The 24,159-nt window shown below is 30.9% G+C and overlaps 1 protein-coding gene across 11 annotated transcripts in view; it reads right to left on the minus strand.

Annotated features, from left to right (window-relative positions):
* Positions 1–24,159, minus strand: part of LOC139489595 (rho GTPase-activating protein 44-like) — a 74,557-nt gene that overhangs the window by 11,246 nt on the left and 39,152 nt on the right. For 3 of the 11 annotated variants that reach the window (XM_071276192.1, XM_071276189.1, XM_071276188.1), the window contains exons 8-18: positions 23,736–23,817; positions 22,558–22,688; positions 21,680–21,727; positions 20,704–20,767; positions 20,179–20,263; positions 19,572–19,646; positions 18,808–18,924; positions 18,107–18,186; positions 13,541–13,846; positions 8,237–8,438; positions 6,689–7,089 (exon numbers count right to left, since the gene is read on the minus strand). In XM_071276192.1, coding sequence (XP_071132293.1) covers positions 6,689–7,089; positions 8,237–8,438; positions 13,541–13,846; positions 18,107–18,186; positions 18,808–18,924; positions 19,572–19,646; positions 20,179–20,263; positions 20,704–20,767; positions 21,680–21,727; positions 22,558–22,688; positions 23,736–23,817 — 1,591 coding nt within the window. Of the gene's footprint in view, positions 1–1,302; positions 3,693–5,614; positions 7,090–8,236; positions 8,439–13,186; positions 13,847–18,106; positions 18,187–18,807; positions 18,925–19,571; positions 19,647–20,178; positions 20,264–20,703; positions 20,768–21,679; positions 21,728–22,557; positions 22,689–23,735; positions 23,818–24,159 lie in introns of those variants that run through there. The other 8 variants (XM_071276184.1, XM_071276183.1, XM_071276182.1 and 5 more) reach the window with 5 other exon arrangements.

Genomic DNA, 24,159 nt, shown 5'->3' on the forward strand with positions numbered 1-24,159 from the left:
TCTATTGATACATGTTGAAAAAAATAATAAAAATGATAGGTCACTGCGCATTTTCTCAAGCTACAGGACGGGACAAAATGACACATTTCGTATGGATTATACAGGAAAAAACACCATTTTGTGATTAGAAAATAAACAAAATGATAGAATTGTTAAATACTTCAGGAAAAGATAGCTTTCAGACACTGCTTTGATAATATCAAAAGAAAAGATAGGGTCACCGTACGTTTTTTCCGGCTAAAATACAAAATAGGAAAATTCCATACAGAATCCTTCAGAAAATGCACTTTTTTAGAGTTACCTCCCCTTAAAATGCCAATTTAAAAAAAAAAATAAAAACAACCAAAAATAATGAACATTTGCAAAAATACTAATATTTAGAAGTTATATTCTTATAAATTGGTACTTTTAAATGAAAATGTACATTAAACATCTGCATTCCTGCATCAAATTTTGCTAACTTGATGGAAAATCTGGACCTTTGATTCTCTGTTTTTTACAATCCAAGATGGAGGAAGATACCCATACCCCCTTAAAGGTGGAAGTTGTTTCAATTGGCATACATAATGTATTTGATTGGTAATTCACCTTTGAAATAAAAAAATCTCTTTAAAATATTTTTAAAGGATTTCTTTCATATTCATAATTGGTATATTTTAGCCTTTTTTTTAAGCAAGTCTTTGATAAGATTTGAATATTATTAAAAGGGCAATTTCATTTCTTCCTTTGAAATACTATACTCATTTTTATTGAAAAGTTGTACTTTGCTAGAAATGTTAATAAAAGTAAATGTAAAAAATACCAATCTTGTCATTGAAAACTTTCTCACAGAAGCTGACAATGACTTTATTGTTGGTCCTACATGTTCTGCAACATCACCTGTTAGTGATAAGAAATCTTCACATCTAGGCAGTCTGGTATAGACCCACCATGGAAAAGACTTCTCCTTGGGTTTTATAGACAGATGATATGAGGATTATATGTATTTACAATGGAGACAAAAAGACTTTTCTTCTATCATGTCTATATCCAGACAATAACATTAGCAAACAAAGGGGTAACTTCCATGAGCATGATGAGGACATCATTACAAGAGAAAACATCAATAGCATTATATAAGAAAAACACATAACAAATCAATTACAAACCAACCGCGCGCCGCGACAAAGTTACTGAGAATTGTCGAAAATCACGCGCTTACCACAGCGCTATCCAAAAATCCTGGGGAGAACACTGTAGTCCATGTGGGAAAAGTAAATGTGGACTTTTCAGTTTATTGAATATTCTGAAAAAATACTGAAGTATACAAAAACATTCTTTATTCCTACAGTATATTATAACATAATATAATCTGCTTCACATTATATATCTATGACATAAATTAAAAGATAATCAACAGCCTACTGGTGCTTGTTTAATGGTCAGCATAAACTTATATCACAGCTGACGCAAGCATGTTTATTCTCCATCATTAAAATTTAAATAATATATGTACCACATTGTCAAATAAAATATACAATGTAGAAGTACCACATTGTAAAATAAAATATACATTGAAGAAGTTTATGACAAATTGTAGAATAATTCAACAATAGTAACACATTGTCTGATAAAATATACAATGTAGTTGTGAATTACAAATTGTAGAAGAATTCAATAGAGCATGGATATTTACCCTGTTCTAAAAGCTATATGTATATTGAATGTATCAATAATTATAACAACTTTAAAATTACTCTGGAGTTTTTATAGTTTTAATGCTGACATCAGCATTACTTTCTGCAATTCAAAAACTCAAATGGTGGCATTTCTGAATTTTTTTTTAACAGTTATATCAAAAACAAACAAACTTGCTCATCAATAAAAAGAAAAACTAAATTTCAGATCTCTTTAAAACATGGCAGTACTGAATATACACTAGAACTGTTTCAATGGTTATGGTTCTCTTTTTGCAGTTTAAAATCTGTGAGATTTATTTCCCTTTGGGCAAAGTAATACAATAAATTTGAATATTCTTGTTTTTTACATTTTTTACTGAAACTGCAATGATCTGGTGTTTGAAAAGTATTCAATGTTGGCAAAATTACCAAGAAAAGGTAAAATCTATAAAATAGTTCCAATAATTAAACACAATATTGTTTCAGGTGACAAATGACTCGAGTTAAAGAGTAAACTATAGTTCAAAGAAACTAAATTTAGGGACATTGTTTTACTAACAAAAGAGTATTGCAGTAGTGACACAAAAAGGAATCATAACTGTTTTCCACTTTATTTTACTGAAAAAATATCTGGTGAAAACCTTTGTACCGCATTTTTAGGCTAATGAAAATGATTGACAGTAAAACGAATAGTTTTAATACTGTACATAAACCTTTAAATACATCACTTTTAAATTGTCATTTAAAAATATCAAGCTCAATATACTGCCCCTGTTTATAAATTATTAAATCACAATTAAAGAAATCTATGCGATTATCTGAGATTTTAAGTCTACAACATTATCTGTAGTTCACAACCTAGGATATTTCAGATGAAACACACCTCCAGTGTACAAAATTTTAATCCTGGTATATATGATGAGTTTATTTCCTATATTTATATGTCACTCTGTATGGTTGTTCATTTAGATTTTTAAAATGTTACTATGTTATCACCAAAATAAGATAAAAGTAACAATTTGAGGGGCTTTGTTTTGACTCAAATGAGATCTTGTAACTTCAAAATGACAGAAGCCCTATGTGTAAATATACTGCCAATTCAGCATAGTAAAAGACAAACTTGATCTCAATTTGTGTTTGGTGGTAATAAGCATTTTGTATATGTTTCATAACATTTGGTGGAGAAAAGGGAAATGTTAAGAGTGTAGTAAGGGCAAATTCAGCCTTTCTTCAATTGATAAAAGAACATAACTTGAGAGTGATGAAATTGATGCCACCCAAATTTGAACTTCATCTTTGTTTCGCAGTAATGAACATTTTGTATAAGACAGGCAGGTGTAATGAAATCAAATGTATTCGATATAAATCATGACTATTAACCAAATTGAAACCTGTGATACACACAAAACTTTAAGAGATTCAACTAGAACGTTGTGATGAATTAAGCAAGGCTCAAAGAAACAAAAACTGTTCAGAAAACCCTATTTTAAAATGGACACCTTGACCAAGAAGCACTTAAGTCTGTAAGCAGGGAGATACATCCTAGTTTCTTTAGTAAGCTGGGAGAGGATGAGTAAGGATATATTGTTATAAAAAGTTTAGTTTCCAAAAATTAACCTTTTTAGCATCAGTGTTTAATTAATGATCGTTTGTTACAAGTCCTAAAAACTGTACAAACACATTTTACTAATTACTTGTGTCACTGGTTTTATGTTCCTGAACATACAAATTTTCACGCCCTTCAACATGTTTCAAAGAGAAAATGAAAGTAAAAGGTTCACTAATGTGGTACATAAAAAGGATATTATAAAATGTATGAGCACTAAGCCATAATTAATGCAAAATGACAAAAGTAAATATGACAATTGTAAGAAATTGATAAATGAAAGACTTGAAGGAATGCTATAATATATACAACAATAACATAATTTAATGACTTATAAAAGCACTAGTGACACTTAATTTGACATTTTTTTTAATTTACAGTGGGAATACAAACACATTGATAAGCAAAAACGGACTATGATCCAGAATCTACAATTTAAAAGAAATGGTTGTTCAAAACTAGCATTGCAAGCGGCATAATTTTATGGCTACAATAATTCATTAACACAAATGATCATCAAGCAATCATTAAATATCAAATAAAATCAAAGTTTTAAGGTTGGACATATTTTTCTGCTATCGTTTTACCCGACTTGTTTACAGCTTTTTTCAATTTTATTTTCGATTTATAAAAGCAGACTTTTTCTTTCATTTCATCATACCTTTAAACTTAAAGCATAAACAGTCCATTTGCTTACTGATTTTTGAGGTTGTTCTACTAGATCATTGTTAGTTTTACCTTAAATTGCTCCTATGCCAGAATGAGATTGATAATTTAGATTTTAGAACAAAGTCAAATGAATATCAAAGGTAAAGTCAAAGGTCAAGTGAATATCAAAGGTAAAGTCAAAGGTCAAGTGAATATCAAAGGTAAAGTCGACAGACACTAAATGTTTTAATCTAAAAAAAAAAAAAAAAATTCAATACCTATTATGCTATTTTCTTAGCACTTTCAAAAGTACATATTTTTTTCAATTCAGCCTAAATTTCTATATCTTATTTTATCGTCATTCAATATTTTCTTTTTCAAACCCATTGAACATGCAGTTTTAGAACAGAATTATCATACTTAGGTCCCTTGTACTTGAGGGAGCAATATTAAAGGTTATAATACTAATGACAATTACTGAAAATAGCTATGTTTATATTCATAACAACAACGTAAATTTGAAAAGTTTAAGAGAAAAATGTATTGAAATTAATATATATGTGTATCCCCACTTTTAAACCTCTATCAGATTAATTTGTTAAATTAGGTTTGCCATTCATTCAGATTTTGATTATCCATGATATAAACATTCAAAATTTTCATCATTCATGCATTGCACAAGTTTATTATACATAACTACCTACTAAGATTGTTCATAAATTAACTAATAATCATCCTTTAAGTTCACTATATATTATTTATCTACAATTAAATTAGCAATAACTTAACTTCAAACAAATCATGAGAAATAAAGTAAAAGTACATGGGTTTGGATTTCTATCAGATACAATTGTAGCTGTTTGTAGCACTTGCTGGTAAAATAGTAAGATCTATACAATAAATGGCATATTTTGACTCTAATACTCCTAACAAGAGTTATCATTCTTTGTACATTGCTAAACTTCTGATTAAAGGGTTAAATACATTAATGTTTAATGTTATAAAACTTGACATCTACATTTCTACACATGCACACTACTATATCACTGGGAATACATAAATTAGACCTGCTAAATATATACTTGTTTAGCAATGTTATATTCTCTGTAAAAATTGACCCAAAGTTAGCATGCAATATTTATAGATTATCGTTGGTCATCTCAATGAGATTGATTTTCTCGCTCGATTCTGGAGGGAGTAAGTGAGAAAAGAAATCAAATTAAGATGACCAATGATAATCTGTGTATTGCTATTTCTAATATGACGACGTTTTTAATTTTATTGACAACGGCAAGTGTGCCCTAGCAATAAAATCATATCATTCTACTGTGCTGATAAAGGATATTATTCGTCAGTAAGATCAAAGGAAAATTTCTTAAAATAGCAATAATCTATGGTATTTATCATTTCAAAATGGTGACATTATTATTAGCTGGACCTTTTGTAAGTTTTGCCATACATTAATAGGTGTATTGCACAAATACGGGTGACTATTTTTTTGTACAATATTCATTGCACTTTCAAACTTGTGCAATACAGTATTTCACAGTGGACAATAATTTTGTCGTAACCCTATATCCTATTTCAACATCACAGTATTTCTGGTATCATGCCATAGTATAGCTAATTAGTGTTCTTGCAGCATAATAATTAAAATTTTAACAGTTACTCTACTTTGTCTTTGATTTTGTTAAGAAATAACTTTTTATTCCTTTTTTTGGCAATATTAATCTTCTAATTATTTGAAACAGCATTTTACAGATCTTTACAAAAGAGGGTATTGAATAGATCCAAAAATAAGGAAATTTTTCCTAAATGTGAATGAAATACATATAATAAGCCTTGAATAATATGAAGCTGTTTATTATACAGGTTTAAAGCAAGCAGTCAAGAAAATATATTTTTATCAGAAGCGAAGGAAAAAATGAAAATCCCCAAAAATTGATATGAAAACATGTTCAGGTGAACAGAATTTGGAAGCATGCCAGTGGAAATATAATGTTAATTACAAGGTAGTGCAACATCAGCGTATTTTCCTCCAACACAATTATTTTGTGAGATCCAAAATTAGGTGTTGGTCACTGCCTAACTTGTGGCTAATTCAAAATATCTTTGCAATGCAAATAACATACAGACCCTTTAATTCCTGATGTAAAAAATAGTGTTGATAAAAGAAGTTCCATGACAAAAAGTCAAAACGACTTAAACTTAGCAAACACAGCAATAAAAGATGTGATGTGAAGCAATCAGCATTCAATCAATCAATCAATCAGAAAAAAGGTATTTTAATGTTTTTTTTAAATAAAAATAATGTGTAAAGTGTCCATGTATAAATATTATGAATTTTCCTGAATTTATTTACAAGCATTTAAAGCACAAAAAGCAATAAGCTTGTATTATATATGACATGACACAAGAAACCTATCACACCAAAATGCACATTACTATACAATTAAGTAAAAAAAAAAAATGCAATCTACATAGTAAAAGTAGATTTAATAGAACAAATTTTGATTGCACTCAAAAATATTTCTTAAAAATCTGTACATTTATGATAAATTATACTGTATAATAAAAACAACCAATTTATTTAAGTTCCTAAATGTTAGTTTGTTCTATAAATGAGTGTTCTCTGTATTTTTATTGGTTGACGGGGGTGGTGGTGGTGGTGGTGTCGGTCGTGGTCTTGCACTACCATGTTGGCTTAAGCGGTTAGTTTGGCTATGTTTGTGCCCAGCACCTTCTACAAAGTCTGGTGAAATATTTGTTAAACTACCTTGGCCATTTTGTTCCATTGTGACTGATAATCCAGCATTATTGGCACTTCCTGTTGACGCTGATCTTTGATGACTTGGTGCTGCTGGTGGCGGTTTACTAGGTCGGTCAGGTGGTGGCGCTACAGGCCTATCACCATATGATATAGTGGAAGCTCTATTTGGAGGATGCCCTGGCTTTTCAGCTACAGGAGGTTTATCTGGTGAAGATCTATTTTTTGTTGCACTTGATTTTTCATCGTTTGATTCTGATACAGCCTGACGTGGCCATGTTTGAAACTGAGTCGGATTATTGGCTTTGGAGTAACTAGCTGTCACAGCGATTGAATATGGTCTCTCGGGTGGAGGTGGTGGTGCTGGTTTTAACTTGTGTTTACGATGTGATCTAGGTGAAGTTGGTTCTCTGAAATAAAATACAGACCACATTATTTGTTATGTTAGTGATAAAACGCAGCCAGATAAATGTGTTCATTGTTGAATACCATTCCAAAACCAGTTAAAAGCAATTCAAGTATTAGTAACAGTGACATTGACCTTTGACTTGATGACCAAAATCAGTAGGCTGTTTAGCCCTCTCTTTATCTTCCATCTGTTTAAGTTCCATCCCAATCAAGCAATGGAATCTTAAGCTTCCATCTGGAAACCATTTTTTCATTTTTTTTTATATCTGTTTTTAAACATGGACCTTGAACTTTGACATATGGATCCAAAAAAATCAATCTGTGTGCATTTGGTTGAATTCTAACAAGCATTTTCAAGGCGTGGTGATAAACAAAATGACTTAATTTCTGTGTCATGTGGTCTCTTGTGAAGGGTTGTCTCATTAGTAATCATACCATATCTTTTTTTTTATATATGATATAAGCATAAGAAATTAAGTCTATATTTTGTACAGGAAAGTTGACATGAAAATCCCCAGAAATCACTCAGATCAACAATTGAAATAGAACGTGCACAACTTCATGTCCTGTACAAGAATCTGTCAAGCTATTTTCAATGAGTTGCAGATCATCAATTAGCAGAAGTGACACCTATGTGTTGTTGAATCTTAACATTGTGATACAAACATGTCAGAGGTTCAAACAAATTTGCTCAGACTGAACTTGGGTAAGTATGAGTCAAATCACCAGAATTTTTTTTTTTTATTAATCAATATTGCTTTCAATACTTAAACAGTTCATAATTTAATTTCATTTTATCTGACAAGTTGCAAGAAAACTTATTAACACAGTAGAGGTTTATGATGTAATTATTGTAAACATAATGTCTTTTAGAAAAACAACTTACATTATGTTTTAATATAGAACTGCAGAAAAAGAAATTGAGACATTCCTGTGCTTTCCCTTGTGAAGAAGCCTTATACATTCGGGAAGATATAATTGTAAGACAACTTTCTGTTTCAAACTAAATCATTTCAAATTGAGTCATTTCATATATTTTTCCATGGGTAACTTCAGTTGTATTGATCAGACAATTGCACCCACCTGCTATAGAGATTATAGAACATATATATGTATGAATGATATACGTTTTATGTCTAAATGACTTACACTTCTGCTAAGGGTGCATGGAGATTGGAAGCTGATTCAGATTTTTGTATTGGTTGACTATTAGGTCTGGGTTTTGATGTATCTTCCTCCTGTGGAGGCGGTGCACCACCAAGTGCTTCTTCTTGATCTAGCATATCATAATTATCTGACAGCCTTGAAGTATTTGATGAACAAAAAGATGCCATGGTTCCAAATTCAACTTCTGTAAATAAAGCATAAATCACATTAAGAAATTTATTAATTGAGATGGGAAAAGCCTTAATATTGTAACAAGTCGTACTTCTTGGAAAATGTTAAATACAAAAATTATTTTCAATATAAAAACCTGCTAAGCTGTAAGATTAAATTAGAATTATGTAACAGGTAACTTTAGGCAAATAAAAAGATTTCTTATTTTTAAATACAAGAACTCTGGCACATGAAATATATGTGTAAGGGTGCATTTTTTTTCCTGACTGATGGAATAGTTACGGTTATATCAAATACCAGCATAAATTGATTTATAATAAGTATCCCAACTATGTATTGGTTACATATGGAAGCGATTTCTAACTTGCATGTAATGTATATTATAGCTGTACTGAAAGAATATTTCAAAAATTGTTTAGTATATAACTATCTAACTATTGACCAAATTATTTATCATAATTATGTGTTTTTAACAAATAGTGTATAATTCAGTGTAGATAAAAACAATTATAAGAACCACACCCACTTTAGTGCCTTTAAGTAACTTTCAACATTAATGTCAATAGATTGAAAATAAAATGTTGATGCAAAAATATTTCAATAAAATCATCAGACAAAAATAGTTTATCTTTATAATGAAGCCTGATAATTAGCAATTTTTCAAAGATGCAGACATAGTAAATTTCATCTTTTAATAGAATATATCAATTGTCAATTTTTTAGAAAATCTTTGGACCTACTGGACAAATATTTAAGCATATAAAAAAATTACATGCAATCAATGTAACATAATGATCATGTACTACTATATATATAATAAATAAGAAAAACATTGCACTGTTAAAATATAAATATGCTTAAAAGCAGAAACAATATATAATATATATATAACAAATCTAATGAAACAAAAACAAAATATGTTCATTATTCACAATTTCAGAATCTAATATTTTCAAAAGCTTACACCAAACTTTGTCTTTGGCTGAAAATGTTCATAACATTTAAATTTGACCATGCAATGACATGACATTAGTTTCATTTGGGGAACAAGCAATGAGATTACCAATAGTCCTTAAGATTCTGAAATGGTAAATTGGTAATTTATCATATCCAAAGTACTGTAAAGAGCTTTAATTTTCAAGGAGTTTTCTCTGTTTCGTAGGTTTTATTTATTTTCAATTATCACTTAGAAATAATAAATATTAAAACTCTCAAAAATGTCACAGTACTTAAAATGTGATATAACAATCAACAAACTTTCAAAAAGCTAAAAAGCTAATTAATGCACTACAAAGAAAATAACTATTAAATAAATTTTACACCTGAATGAAGTGCTGCCTTGTGTACTTGGAAACAGTGGCTGTACTTTAAAGCCTGTCTGATTTTATTTTTTTTATTGTTTTTTTTTATCCATGAACATATTGACTCCCAGTTGACGTAAGATTACAGAGCTTGCATTTTCTGTCATGATTTCCTTGAAAGAGGGTTGCTGCTTCCATTGAAGCTATTAAACCATGAGTTCCAAGAGGTGAGGTTGAAATCATCCTTCCAAAAATTATTCAGCTGCCATCATAAGTTGGTTGACCAATACGAAATATATGTTTCACAGATGACAACAGATATATTCCAATTGTTGTAACCCCAATTCTGTTCTTTTCTCCTTGAATGTGATGCACAGAACTAGATTTATCAAAGATTTTGTACTAACATGAACAACACAACTGGAGCAGGATCTACTAACCTTTTCAGAGCACCTGTAATCACTTTTTTTTGGTTGGGTTTCCGTTTCCCAGTCTTTAGTTTTTCATTTTGTGTTTTTTACATGTTTATATTTCTTTTATTCAATTTTCATTTTTGCCATGGCATTGTCAGTTGTTCTTGACTGATGAGTTTAAATATTTCTCTCGTATCTTTCACCTCTTTTAACAAAATGAATGACAAAAAGTTTGAATTGTTCAGTTTAAAAAATTGAAGAAAAACAATGATATAATGAAAACAGCATGTTTATTGAAATATGTAAATGTCTGTGAATTATGGTAAAATATCTACTTTGATGGATGCTGACAGGAGAATGTTAAAAGAACAACACAGTATGTTTATTTAGAATTATATATGTTATAAACAATCCTAAACAACATTTGTTAAGTTTAAAGCATAATTCATAAATATACGAAAGTGTCATTGCAAATATAACTCAACTATAAATCAACTGGTACCTTTTTTTACTTTAAGAATCCCTTTAGTTTTACAAGTGAACTTGAGCTTTAGTCTGAACTAATATTCATTTTGGTAATTAAAGTTTGATCTTGGTTTAATTTTTTTGAAAAAAAGTTCCTAAATTTTTAAGGTTAATAATTGAGTTCTATCTAATGAAAAGAATACACACAGTTTATATACATGTACAATATGTTGATTTCAAAGTCTATACACAAAAGTATGCACTAAAATCTCTGTTTCAACAGAAGTGTTAAAATAAGAGTTAATTTCAAAAGTACAAATGGAAAGTAAGGAAATTTGGTATGTGAACATGAGACAATAAAAGAACAGAATTCCAATGTCCCCATGGTTACACATATTTGATCTTTTCAAAGTACAAGGACAATTACTTAATGAAACACTTTTTTTGATAGCGCTAACAAGGCCATTTTCCATAAGTTTAATATTTCCAAGGGCCATAACTCTTTTGATAAAAGTCATTCATCCACCATTAAGAACTTGTGTGAGATATTGCTGATATTTACTTTATAGTGTAAGTTTTATAAAAATCTAGCAAGAATTGTACCTGTGAGAGCCCTAACAAGACCTGATCAACACCTGGTAATTCCATGTCCCCAACAACATGTTATGGAGGGGGACAAAAATCTCATAAAATAACCTTACAACAAGGTCAAGTTGGTCCCTAGTGGTGAAATTAGTGATAATCTTGAATATTGTAAAAAAATAGTTGAATATTTCATTGATAGAACCAGTTATGAGAAAACTTTAATGTATATAGATATAAGAAGATGTGGTTTGAGTGCCAATGAGACAACTCTCCATCAAAGTCAATATTTGTAAAAGTTAAACCATTATAGATCAAAGTACGGCCTTCAACACGGAGCCTTGGCTCACACCCAATAGAAAGCTAAAAAGTAGTTATATATTGTGCATAAAATTTTAAATCAACATTTGTATTACATTATGTTACAAATTAAAACAGTTAAAAGCACACTGAGATCAATATTGAGGAAAATTATATATGATGTATGCTAAAAAATACACAGCAATGAAAATAAAATATGACATTGTCATGCTATCATGTGACAGTCTTCTTGGCTAACATCAAACAAATCTGAAAATTGGAGCAAGCATAAGGGTATCAGGCAAAAAAAATCCACCCAAATCATTAAAGAATATATACATATATCTTTTTGGCAAACTTCAGATTTTCACAATTTGAACCTTTTTCTTCATTCAAAGTTCTACTAAAAATGATTGACAGTCAATTAATCATTTATCACCTAGCATGCATGATGTGAAAAAAATGATTTCGATGAACATGATATATGAGTATAATTGAAGTCAAGAGAAAAATTACATCATTTGTATCAACATCAATAAACTGTTGACAAGGAGATATGTCTCATGTTTAGTAATTTTGATGATATAATGCAAAGGTTGAATTGTTAAAATGGCCTTTTTAAAACATGTCAACTATGCAAAACATTTCAAGTCAATGAACCATAACTGAAGGTGTGTGGCTTAATAACCTCTGTGGAAATGAGAAATGACAATACATCTCAATGTACATGCTTAGCATAAACTATAGAATTATTATAAGCGGTTCCCTATAAACTGACCTAAACACAAATTTTAATATGTAAATTGTTACAGTTTCAAAGTCAATGAACCATGATGAGGGAGTGGGGCCATATAAATTCAAGGGAAATGGTATGTTCAAATATCAATACAAGAGCATATAAAAAATTATCGATCAAACAGTACTTGATCTCTTTAAACTGACTTTAAACACAAACTTTTAAAATGCAAACTATGCAAAAGTTTTACAGTAAATTGGCAATGAATGAAAAGGCAAGATCAGATAATCCCCATGGAAATGAGAAATGCCAATGCTTATATAACTACATACCAAATATCATTAGCCTACCACTAGAGGTTCTCCTTAAGCTGGCCTTATAATGACCTTTTACAAGTAAACTTGGCAAAATATTCAAAGTCAATAGACAAGGGTCAGGGTCAAATAATCCTCATTGATATGAGATGTGCCACTGATTATACAACTGCATACCAAATTGTTGTACTCCTTTAATTGACCTTATCACAAAACATTGAAGCACTGCCATTGCTGTTTGTCCTTTTTTCATCAAGCCTAGACAAAAATACACCTTTCAAACATTTTCCATGCAAATCAATCCATGAAATAAAATGAAAAAGTTTCTTAATTTTAAAAGTAAGCTGTTTCTTTTTCTATGTGATTGTTTTCCTTATGATTCTATGCTGCAAACCAGACAAAAAATGTATAAATGTACCACAAACATAATCTATTTTGAAAATATAAATAATCTGCAGTTTTAAATTGACCTCAAACAAAAGCAACTCAACTTAAAATACCAATCTTCAAAAAATTCATACTCATATCCATGAAGTCTAAAATGATAATGATATATGTGTAGAAAAAGGTTCAAACTATCTAACAGAAAAGTCCAGAATAAAACACATGCTAAATAAATGATGTTCTAAGACATTTTCATTTGATCTGACCTGGCTGTAAGGAACATCTTTTATTTGCCGTTGATACCCTGTCACTTCTCCCAACTTTATGAATTTGCCCGCTTGAAGCTGATGGCCCTTTCTGTTGCTGATGTTTGACATCCAATATTCCACGTACTTTAGTCATATAGTTTGAAACATTTCCGTCACCCAGCGAGTGTAAAGCAAACATAGTACTGTAGACATCAGAATGAACACTCTTAGCAACAGGTGGAACAGAACTTGAGCGAGTATACTTAGAAGAGTTATCAGTGCTACATTCAGCGTTAGTGTTAGATGATATAGAATTACTATGGTGACTAATAACACTGCAACGTGGTGAGTTATAGGATTTAACAAGATCACCTGGGCTCTTGTCCGAGCTATGTGATGCCTTTCCAGCACTGTACGCTGACGACTGATACGATGGTGATACCTTATCAGAAAATACATCAGTTTCTTCTACATTTGACATGCTATCATCAGAATGAGATGTGATAGGTAAAGTTACAGCAGGGGTAACTAATTCACATGCTCTTGCTATAGAAGACAGAGTATTTGATGCTTGCATTGGTGCAACAACTGCTGTTGAAACTGTTGTCACATTGTCACTCGAGCTGCTAGATATTCGAGGGGGTGCAGTGCCTTTGTTAACTTGGTGAAAGTCTATATCTGTGTAAAAGTTGACAAAAACATCCCAAAGTATATATATGTACAGAAGACACATTTAAAATATATTGTTAAAGCTATAAAATCATTCAATAATGATAGACAAAGTTATATGTATACTAGTGTCCTTCAGTTATAATCAGTTTATATGAAGCAATATGTATACATAAAACCAACTGGCATATTCAATATATTAAACTAGATGTACTGTTAAAAGAGTTAAAATTTATATGTAGACCTGTATTCAATGTATCTGTTTAAATCAAACTGATAATAGAATGAACCAGATGCTCCGCAGGGCGTAGCTTTATACGACCGCAGAGGTTGAACCCTGAACGGTTAGGGCAAGTATGGACACAACATTCAAGCTGGATTCAGCTCTAAATTTGGATTGTGATTAAATAGTTGACACAGCATAGGTTTCTGACACAGAATGAATGTGTTCTAATGAACTTAAAATTTTTGTTTCTCTTAGAGCAATTCACTATGCTGTTGAATATTAATCCTCTCAAAAAAATGTTTGAAGAAATTTTCTTTTTTATTTATGAAATTTCAAATGAGAAAAATTGAACCCAATTTTTTTAATCACATCCCCCTTTCCCTTATTCCAAAACTAATCTCAATTAAAATTTCTAATGGAGTTTGCAACAATAACTATTCATTTAAATACATCATAAAATATTAAGATGTAAAAAAACTGCTTGTTATCACTGAATGGTAAAGATTATTTTAATTTATCAGTTGGTAGTAAAAAGTGAATATACATTGTATATTGTATATAACAAAGATTTAAGTTGATTCTGGACAAAGAAAGATAACTCCAATTAAAAAAAAATCTTGCTATTGCACAATATTTTGCAATTAGATATTTCTTGCTTACTATTCTGGACAAAGAAAGATAACTCTAATTAAAAAAAAATTTGATATTTCACAATATTGTGCAATTAGATATTTCTTGCCATTGCGCAATACTGTGCAATTGAAAAGACTTGCTATTGCACAATACTTAATATAATAATTTTAGATCCTGATTTGGACCAACTTGAAAACTGGGCCCATAATAAAAAATCTAAGTACATTTTTGGATTCAGCATATCAAAGAACTTCAAGATTTCAATTTTTGTTAAAATCAGACTAAGTTTAATTTTGGACCCTTTGGACTTTAGTGTAGACCAATTTGAAAACAGGACCAAAAATGAAGAATCTACATACACAGTTAGATTTGGTATATCAAAGAACCCCATTTATTCAATTTTTGATGAAATCAAACAAAGTTTAATTTTGGACCCCGATTTAGACCAACTTGAAAACTGGGCCAATAATCAAGAATCTAAGTACATTTTTAGATTCAGCATATCAAAGAACCTAACTGATTCATTTTTTGTCAAAATCAAACTAAGTTTAATTTTGGACCCTTTGGACCTTAATGTAGACCAATTTGAAAACGGGACCAAAAGTTAAGAATCTACATACACAGTCATGACAGTTAAATTCAGCATATCAAAGAACCCCAATTATTCAATTTTGATGAAATCAAACAAAAGTTTAATTTTGGACCCTTTGGGCCCCTTATTATGTTGGGACCAAAACTTCCAAAATCAAACCCAACCTTTCTTTTATGGTCATAAACCTTGTGTTTAAATTTCATAGATTTCTATTTACTTATACTAACGTTATGGTGCGAAAACCAAGAAAAATGCTTATTTGGGTCCCTTTTTGGCCCCTAATTCCTAAACTGTTGGGACCTAAACTCCCAAAATCAATACCAACCTTCCTTTTGTAGTCATTAACATTGTGTTTAAATTTCATTGATTTCTATTTACTTAAACTAATGTTATTGTGCGAAAACCAAGAATAATGCTTATTTGGGCCCTTTTTTGGCCCCTAATTCCTAAACTGTTGAGACCAAAACTCCCAAAATCAATCCCAACCGTTCTTTTGTGGTCATAAACCTTGTGTCAAAATTTCATAGATTTCTATTAACTTAAACTAAAGTTATAGTGCGAAAACCAAGAAAATGCTTATTTGGGCCCTTTTTGGCCCCTAATTCCTAAAATGTTGGGACCAAAACTCCCAAAATCAATACCAACCTTCCTTTTGTGGTCATAAACCTTGTGTTAAAATTTCATAGATTTCCATTCACTTTTACTAAAGTTAGAGTGCGAAAACTAAAAGTATTCGGACGCCGGACGACGACGACGACGCCAACGTGATAGCAATATACGACGAAAATTTTTTCAAAATTTGCGGTCGTATAAAAAGTTGTAATAGTAATTATAAAAGTTTTCAAAAATAGACTATGGTACAGCAATAAAAAAGGGGGCTCTTTATGAAACCATTCATTGTGTAGATAATCTGATTAAGCATTGGATGTTCTCCAAACTGTCAAATTTTTATCACTTAAAGTGTAATAACTCTTAAATGAAAGCTTGCATAAATTGTTTGATAAATTCATAGAAAGCAAGCTTGAGTTTCTGGAGGATGTTTGGACAGAGACATGACAGTATACAAAGACACATTTGTTTTTAATGGTGTTTTAAAATGGAAAATAATGTGTACTAAATTTTACATCAGATTTCATCGGTTGATATTTTTTTTTTGGTTTAATTCTCATTAAATTCTCTATAGATCTTAAGTACCAATAATATAAAACAAATAACCAGAGCGTTCCCCTATTCTTGTTGATGCCAGAATGTAAGAATCCTATATCTTCCCCTCTCAAAATTCATTGTAAGTGATACAAAATTGGTATGAAAAATAAGATAAATATTCCTTATCTCTAACGTGTGGAAGCATTTCAAGATATATTAAAAACCAATTGTTCAGAGAACAATTGAAGGTCTTTCAACCAGTCAATATCTATTTTGTTATCAAAATATTAAAAATCAGTATTAAATGTTATTTCCTATGCCTTTATGATGTATAAATATGAATTTAAAGCAAAGGTCAAAATCTAGAACGTGCAAATTACCTATGACCTTGACCTCAATTTCAAGGTCTTAAATCAAGGATTTTAAATCATAAGACCCTAGGTCTTTATTATGTATGGTAAATGAGTTATATCACTTCACGCATAATTCTAAATATAAGATGGGCGAAAACTCCTATTTATTGTTTACGCACCCTTTTAACCAAAATTTATAAGTAACGGCATGTGGCAACTAACAATTTAGTGAAAATAAGATGTTGATATGTTATAAGGTAGTAAAAATAAGCCAAAATAAAAATTTAGAATATGACCTTGACCTTTGACCTTGACCTTATTTAATTTTTTTTGGACCAAGGATCTCAAATCAAAAGACCCTAGGTCTCTATCACTTATGGTTTACCAGTTAGAAATGCAAATCACTTATATGAAATACATAAGGGGGAATAACTCTCATATGGAGTCTCCGGATAGCTTTGGTCAAAGCTAAACTCCTAATCCTGAAGATGTAACGAGCAATTTGGTAGAATAAATTTGTTGTAATCTTTTACGGTTGCGAAGGAGTAGTGGCCACAAGAAAAACAGTGTTTTGGGAGATAACTCTTACAACATAAAGTATTTGGTTACAAAGTTTTAAAAGCGCATACACTTTACGATATCATATTCCAAATATCTAAGCGACATCTTTTGAAACGTCAATATTACGCAAGAAAAAAATTAGGCGAAAGAAAAAAAATAAAATAATAATCAGAACAAATTCAATAGGTCTTTCCACAGAAAGGTGGAAAGACCTAAATATGAAGGATTATAAATTATGAGATTGCAGCACATCTAATTTTAGAACAGTTTCATTCAGAGCATATAAATGTATACTGGTTTCCAAAATCATTTGATGAATATATTATATACAGCCATAAATATGTAATATTTCTGAAATTCATGAGAAAACATGAGGAACTTTAGAGGTAGGAGTAGGGGGACAGAGGTAGAAATTAAAGAATTTTCCTGCTGAAAATAAAAGAAATTATAAAATATTTAACACTGTTACTGTAAAAAATACAACTTAATATTATAACAATGTATCCTTACTGACTAATATATTGCACTGTATAAATTAAGTATTATTGTTAGCAAAAGTATAAAGATTCCTTCTTTTTACTGAAACATGAAATGCCACTTAAGGTACATATTTCACTATACATATTTAAAATGGAGGTTTGATGAATAACAAAAACTTCCTTCTCTATAAAGGACTATTATGCATATGTACTTGATTGCTATGCACAAAACTAGCTTGTTTAAGCAATGATATTATGAAATGCTTCTAATCTACTAACCTTCAGGGAAAAACCAGTCTGCATTTGAAACTATCATTTCTAAAAGATTACTAACAGATCCACTACTGGCCATACTGGCTCTGAAAAAGATAAAGACCAAATTATTATTTTAGAACATTGTTGAAATTAGGGCAATGCAATGCAGTCAATGGATTTCTCAATTATTGATAGTTAAATTAAAAAGCAAGAAAGAATGATAAAACATTTTTTTACAATTAAGAATATTGATCATCACAAGGAATATTTCTGAGAAAATCTGAATTTGAAATTTTATCTAAATTTTACACAACCAAGGAAACCACAAATTCTTTGTTCAGACTTCTTGTTTGTATTCACTGGTTAGTTTTGGATTCAGATTATGAGAGTAAACATCTGGTTGGAATTGGTATGGCACAGTGTCTTCCCTAGACATTTTTTGATGCATGTTTGGTCTAAGGTGAATTGTCAATGAACTGCCTTCAACTATAGCAGATTTGGACCAATTACAGAAACTATTAAACTATACCTACCCTGCATCGCCTTCCAACCACAACAGATTAGGACCAATTACTATAGCTATATAACTATACCTACCCTGCATCACCTTCCAACCACAACAGATTAGGACCAATTACTATAGCTATATAACTATACCTACCCTGCATCACCTTCCAACCACAACAGATTAGGACCAATTACTATAGCTATATAACTATACCTACCCTGCATCACCTTCCAACCACAACAGATTAGGACCAATTACTATAGCTATGTTACTAGGTGTCATCTTGTTTATGTCGGACTTTTCACTTAATTTTGCTAGAAATTTTACTAAGTATCTGAAAGAACAAAAATTAGTACATGTAATCTTGTTTTTGATCTCTTATGCTTTTATAATAGAAATTAAGGACAAAACATATGAAAATCACCACTGGGTGATCAAATGCAAAAAACATATTAAGTTGTACATTACTTATGATGATGATTACTGTTTAACGTCTTCTCAAACTTCATTTGTTAAACCAACGTGCTTGGCTGTAATAATACTTCAAATTCAAAGTCAAAGTCAGACAGATTTTGCTTAAAGGAATAACAGTGCCTAGCGGAGAAGAGACAAATATGAATTTTAAAGTCTTTAATTTGACTCGACCGTGTGCACTTTGATATGCATTCAGTTGCTAGTAGCTAAAATTACATCTTTTTCTACTTTGAACATTAGTGGCATAAAGGTAGGTGCAATAATTTCTTTATCATCATTACTTCAATCATATACTGTTCAGAAAGTTATTGATGGATTTTACAGTCATTAAACATCAGAAGAAAGACAGGCCATGTGAAATTATGTTCTATGGGGGAGGGGGCCGGTGGGGGGGGGGGGGGGAGGGGGCGTATACAGAAAACAAATGAATTGTACCTGCATTAATTGTAGTCTCTTTCTCATGGCGACAAGGTCAAGATTTAGACTGAACTTATCTTTAAAACTTACCTAAAATTGTTATAGTTGGGTTCTGGTAAGTCATGTACTACTTTCCAAAGAGCCTGAAGCCTCTGGTTTTGTGGCCTACAATCAAAATTAGATAAGTTTAATATGCTTTAGGATCTGTAACATATCCTCTACACTTTCAACATTCAGTGTTTATGCAGTTTTTTAAAATGGTTAAATGGTTTGATAATATCAATTACAATGTTGTAACACAGTTTTCTACTAGTTCTTTATTTGTGACTTTGGTCATGTGATGATTTAAGTTTATTTTGTTTTGTTTGGGAGAAGACAGAAGATAGAGATCCAAGTCAGGAGCCTTTGGCATTGGTTAGTCTTGTATGTTTTTTTAATTTTAGTTTATTTATATGTTTTGGAGTTTAGTATGACGTCTATTTTTACTGAACTAGTACACATTTTTATTTATGTGTCATCTCCAAGAGCAGGACTTTCTCGCTGCATTGCAGACCCATTGGATGTCTTTCAGCACTTATCTGCTCTTTCGTCCATTGTTGTCTCTTTGATATATTCTGCATTTCCATTCTTAATTTTATAATTATCCTAAACAGTCCATCATTCAATAGCACAATGAACAAGTAACATAACTACTTACAGTGATAAAACATTGATAAAATCTTGGTATAAATAGTAAGTCAATAATGGTTCGGGTAGTTCTCTAAGATATTGCTTCAATGCACCTGGAAAAAATATACAATAATTAATACCAAGATCAACCATAACTATATCATATTCAAAATAATTCTAATATATTAAAAGAATAAAACATATCACCATAACACATCTAAACACTTCCATAGTTCCACTGCTTTGTACAATTAATCAACAAAATCTGAACGTTTTCAAAAGTCAAATATATAATTATCTTAAACAGTCCATCTTTTTTTATTCAATAGAACAATGAACAAGTAACATAATTACTAATTAAATTTTGTAATCTCATCCTGGCTTTAATGTGGAAAGATGAAATTTTTTTGGGTAGGTAAGCTTGTAGTAATGGGGAATACTTAATATTATTTCTAAAACTTAAAAACTATTCCAATTATTACAGGAGATGGTATTACTTAGCTACAACCTCATCCTCTACTTTTATAGATATTAAACATATGAAACAATTTACCTGCTACACTATGTATATCAAGAGCATATTCATCCATATCCACTACACCAGCATCAAATGATGTCTACAATAAATAAGGTAACATTATTAGTTACATAGTGTGCTAGTGACCTAATACGGTATATATGGGGTCAGTAAATTCCATATGGGGTGAGAGCGAAGCTCGAATCCCCATATGGAATTTACTGACCCCATATATACCGTAATACGTCACTAGCACACTATGTAACGAATTTATCTTACCGACTATCTTAACGTGTGAAATTAAGACTAGTGATTCTCAAAATGAGCATTCCGCGGCAATACTGTTAGCATTAAGAAAATACTTTCATTGATCCTACAAAAACAGATGCCAACAATAACGACTTGTATGGTTTAAATGTGTTTTATGAATTTATTTCAATCTTAATCATCAATTTCTTCGTCTGGTGGAACTTTTTAGTTTTTTCTCAGTACCGTTTGGTTTTTATAAAGGGACACAACACCATTACTAACCGTGTATGAAATAAGCCCCGCCCCCTTCTTGCCTAATATGGAATATAAAGGGACGTAACTCCACTACTAACCGTGTATGAGATAAGCCCCGCCTCCCTACTAACCTAATATCAAATATACACGGTTTGCACGCGGACGCTTTTAACCAATCATATTCCTAGAAATGTATAGGAGGTAAGATAAGTATTAAGATCAGTATAAATCAACAATATTTAAGACATATTTTAAATGCCTACTGAATTAGAGAGAATAAAAGAACAGTGTTCTAATGGCCTGCTGTTGCAAATATGCCATCTGCCCTGGGGCAATTGCTCCAACATTTTTTAAAATTTTTTTTTTAACTTTTTCATAAAGATGTATGTGTAAGATTGCTTTATATACTTAATTTTCCATATATATTTTCTATATCTATGGAGATTGACTTTAAATTAGAATATGATTTCCCTGGATCAAGATCAAACAATTTAGTTGCCTCCCTTACCTTCAACTTTTTCACTCTTGAAGCCATCCCTGCTATTCTAAATAATCCCTGAAATTAATTTATGATCTTTGTAGTCACATAAAAGCAATGTCATTCTACACTTTCTTTTTTTTTCCATTTAAATTTTTCCATTTCATTTAAGGCTGTACAATATATCTTCAAAATACCAAACAATTTCAGTTACCACTTACAAAATATTAGCAATATTTACAAAATATTAGCAATATTTTTTTCTCTCAATTTTTTTCCATATTTATGTGGAATAAGGACAAGAATCTAAACCTGATACCAGATAAGAATAATGATTTGGCCTTATTGAATTCAATTTAATCATATGAATTAGCAAGTTTAAACTACTGCTCAAATAACATCCTACAGATGCTCACAAGACATTAGTATGTTTGGTATATATGTATTTATATTATATTAATTGTGTCTCTGATATTTGCCTTACTAATTCCAATTAGAGGAAGGTTGTGGGTTCAAGTCCTAGCTGGATCATATCAGAATGGAAAATTTGCTGAATCTCCACAAGCTTAATTAAGCATGCAGCTGTTAGGAAGAGCAAACACAAGTCTGCTCTGTCAGAATATGTGTCCAGTTAAGTTGACAGGTCTTCCTGTGGACTGTTACCTTGGAAACTATCATATCTAAAATCCAGCTCAGCACAACAGTTAGTACAAGGTAAGGTTCATACTCATATAGCACTAAAATGTTCTCATCCTGCATTTAAATTAAATTTGCCAGTGGACGTTTAATAGCCGTCTATCCTTCAAATACAATATAATTTAAATTTTAACCATACCTTAACTTTCAAATAAAATAAATACGGCCATTAATTGTTGTCGAATATAAAACCCTTATATCTACAAACTAACCTCTTCCTCCATTCCGCCCCCTTCAATGATTGTAACGATGCAGGCCTCTATCACAAGTGCTACATCTCTTCCTGTCACACGTAAGTGCTCCTCTAATGGAAGACCATAAACTGGTTTATGAGGGTTACATTCTATTCAAGAAAAGAAAACCATATCAATATAATAACAATATTCAACAAGATTGCTATGCCATAGAGATATGTCCCACGTCACTGTGAAAATGATTTGATTTTTTTTTGTTTGTTTGAACACCACTTTTAAGCTTTGCTTTTGGACTATTTCGTGGCAGCCAATTTTAATTGGTAAAACCTGAGTACCAGGAGAAAAATGTGACCTTTGATAGGAAAACTGCAATACTAGTCAATTAAAAGGCTGAGGCCCCTCTGTGAAAATGAAGTATATGTATAACAAGCATTGAACTTACAGTAAAGTGTTGTGCAGCGGGAGCATAAATCATAACAGTGTATTTTGAACTTTTGTGTTTGTTGTTGTAACCGTTGTCATTTTAAGGAAAAAGTAAAAATGGTGTAATCAAAATAAGAGTACAATATGGTCATCTACACATAATGTCAAACAATTCTAAAATGAAGAAGAGGTTTCAGTCAAACAGTTCCAAGAGTTCTGTTTAAAGAGGTCATTGATGTATGATAGCCAAAAAAGTAGTCACATATTGTAGTTTAAAATTGTCCAATCAAAAAATGTTGGTATAGTTATGTCAACTACACATGATGACAAACAAATTTTTCTTATTCACTTTAACTTTACTTCACATTATTCTTTAATTTTTAATTGATGTGGTTCACTTGGGTCTTTTAATTCATTCAGTTGTCATCTGTTAAAATGTAGGCAACAAATGCTATGTTTTGCTAATAGTCAATCATCAAAGGTTTTAGCCAAGTGAAAATGGTTCCCAATAAATATGAACTCTTTCTGTTGTTCAAATTGATTGACATAACTATTAGTAATTTCTTAACTCGCTTGCATACACTAATAAAAACATTCAATTTGAACCTTTATTAATGTTTAGTCTTTAAGTTTTCAAAAGCTTCTTTTCCTTTAAGCTAAAAATATTTGGGTTCGTGTATGTTTGTAATTTTCAAATTGACTAAGAAATGTAACATAGACAAATGGGACATCAAAGTTCAGGACATCAAGGTTCTACTGTAATTTTAACATACCTAATGTATCCCTCATTTTGGGTATTGTTTTGTCTAGTTCGTCTAAGGCTTTTTTGTGGTAAGCCTGTTGTATTTCTAATAACTGAAAGTACATTAGCATATATAATCATATCACACATAGTAGCTTTAACAGATACAGAACTAACAAAAGTGACAATATAAACACAAAATGACCTTCATCATGAGGATTTTACAGGTTAGTTTCTTTTAGTTAGTCTTTGTCCTCTAACCTTGACTCTCAATAAGTCACTATGTATACTTAATTTTAGTTTCTTGTGTATAATTCAGAGTTTAGTATGACGTCCATTATCACTGTACTAGTATACATATTTTTGGTGCCAGCTGAAGGACACCTACAGGTGCGGGAATTCTTGCTACATTGAAGACCCATTGGTGGCCTTCGGCTGTTGTCTGCTCTATGGTC

The sequence above is a fragment of the Mytilus edulis genome, chromosome 9 (genome assembly GCF_963676685.1).
Source record: "Mytilus edulis chromosome 9, xbMytEdul2.2, whole genome shotgun sequence".
Taxonomy (NCBI): Eukaryota; Metazoa; Mollusca; class Bivalvia; order Mytilida; family Mytilidae; genus Mytilus; species Mytilus edulis.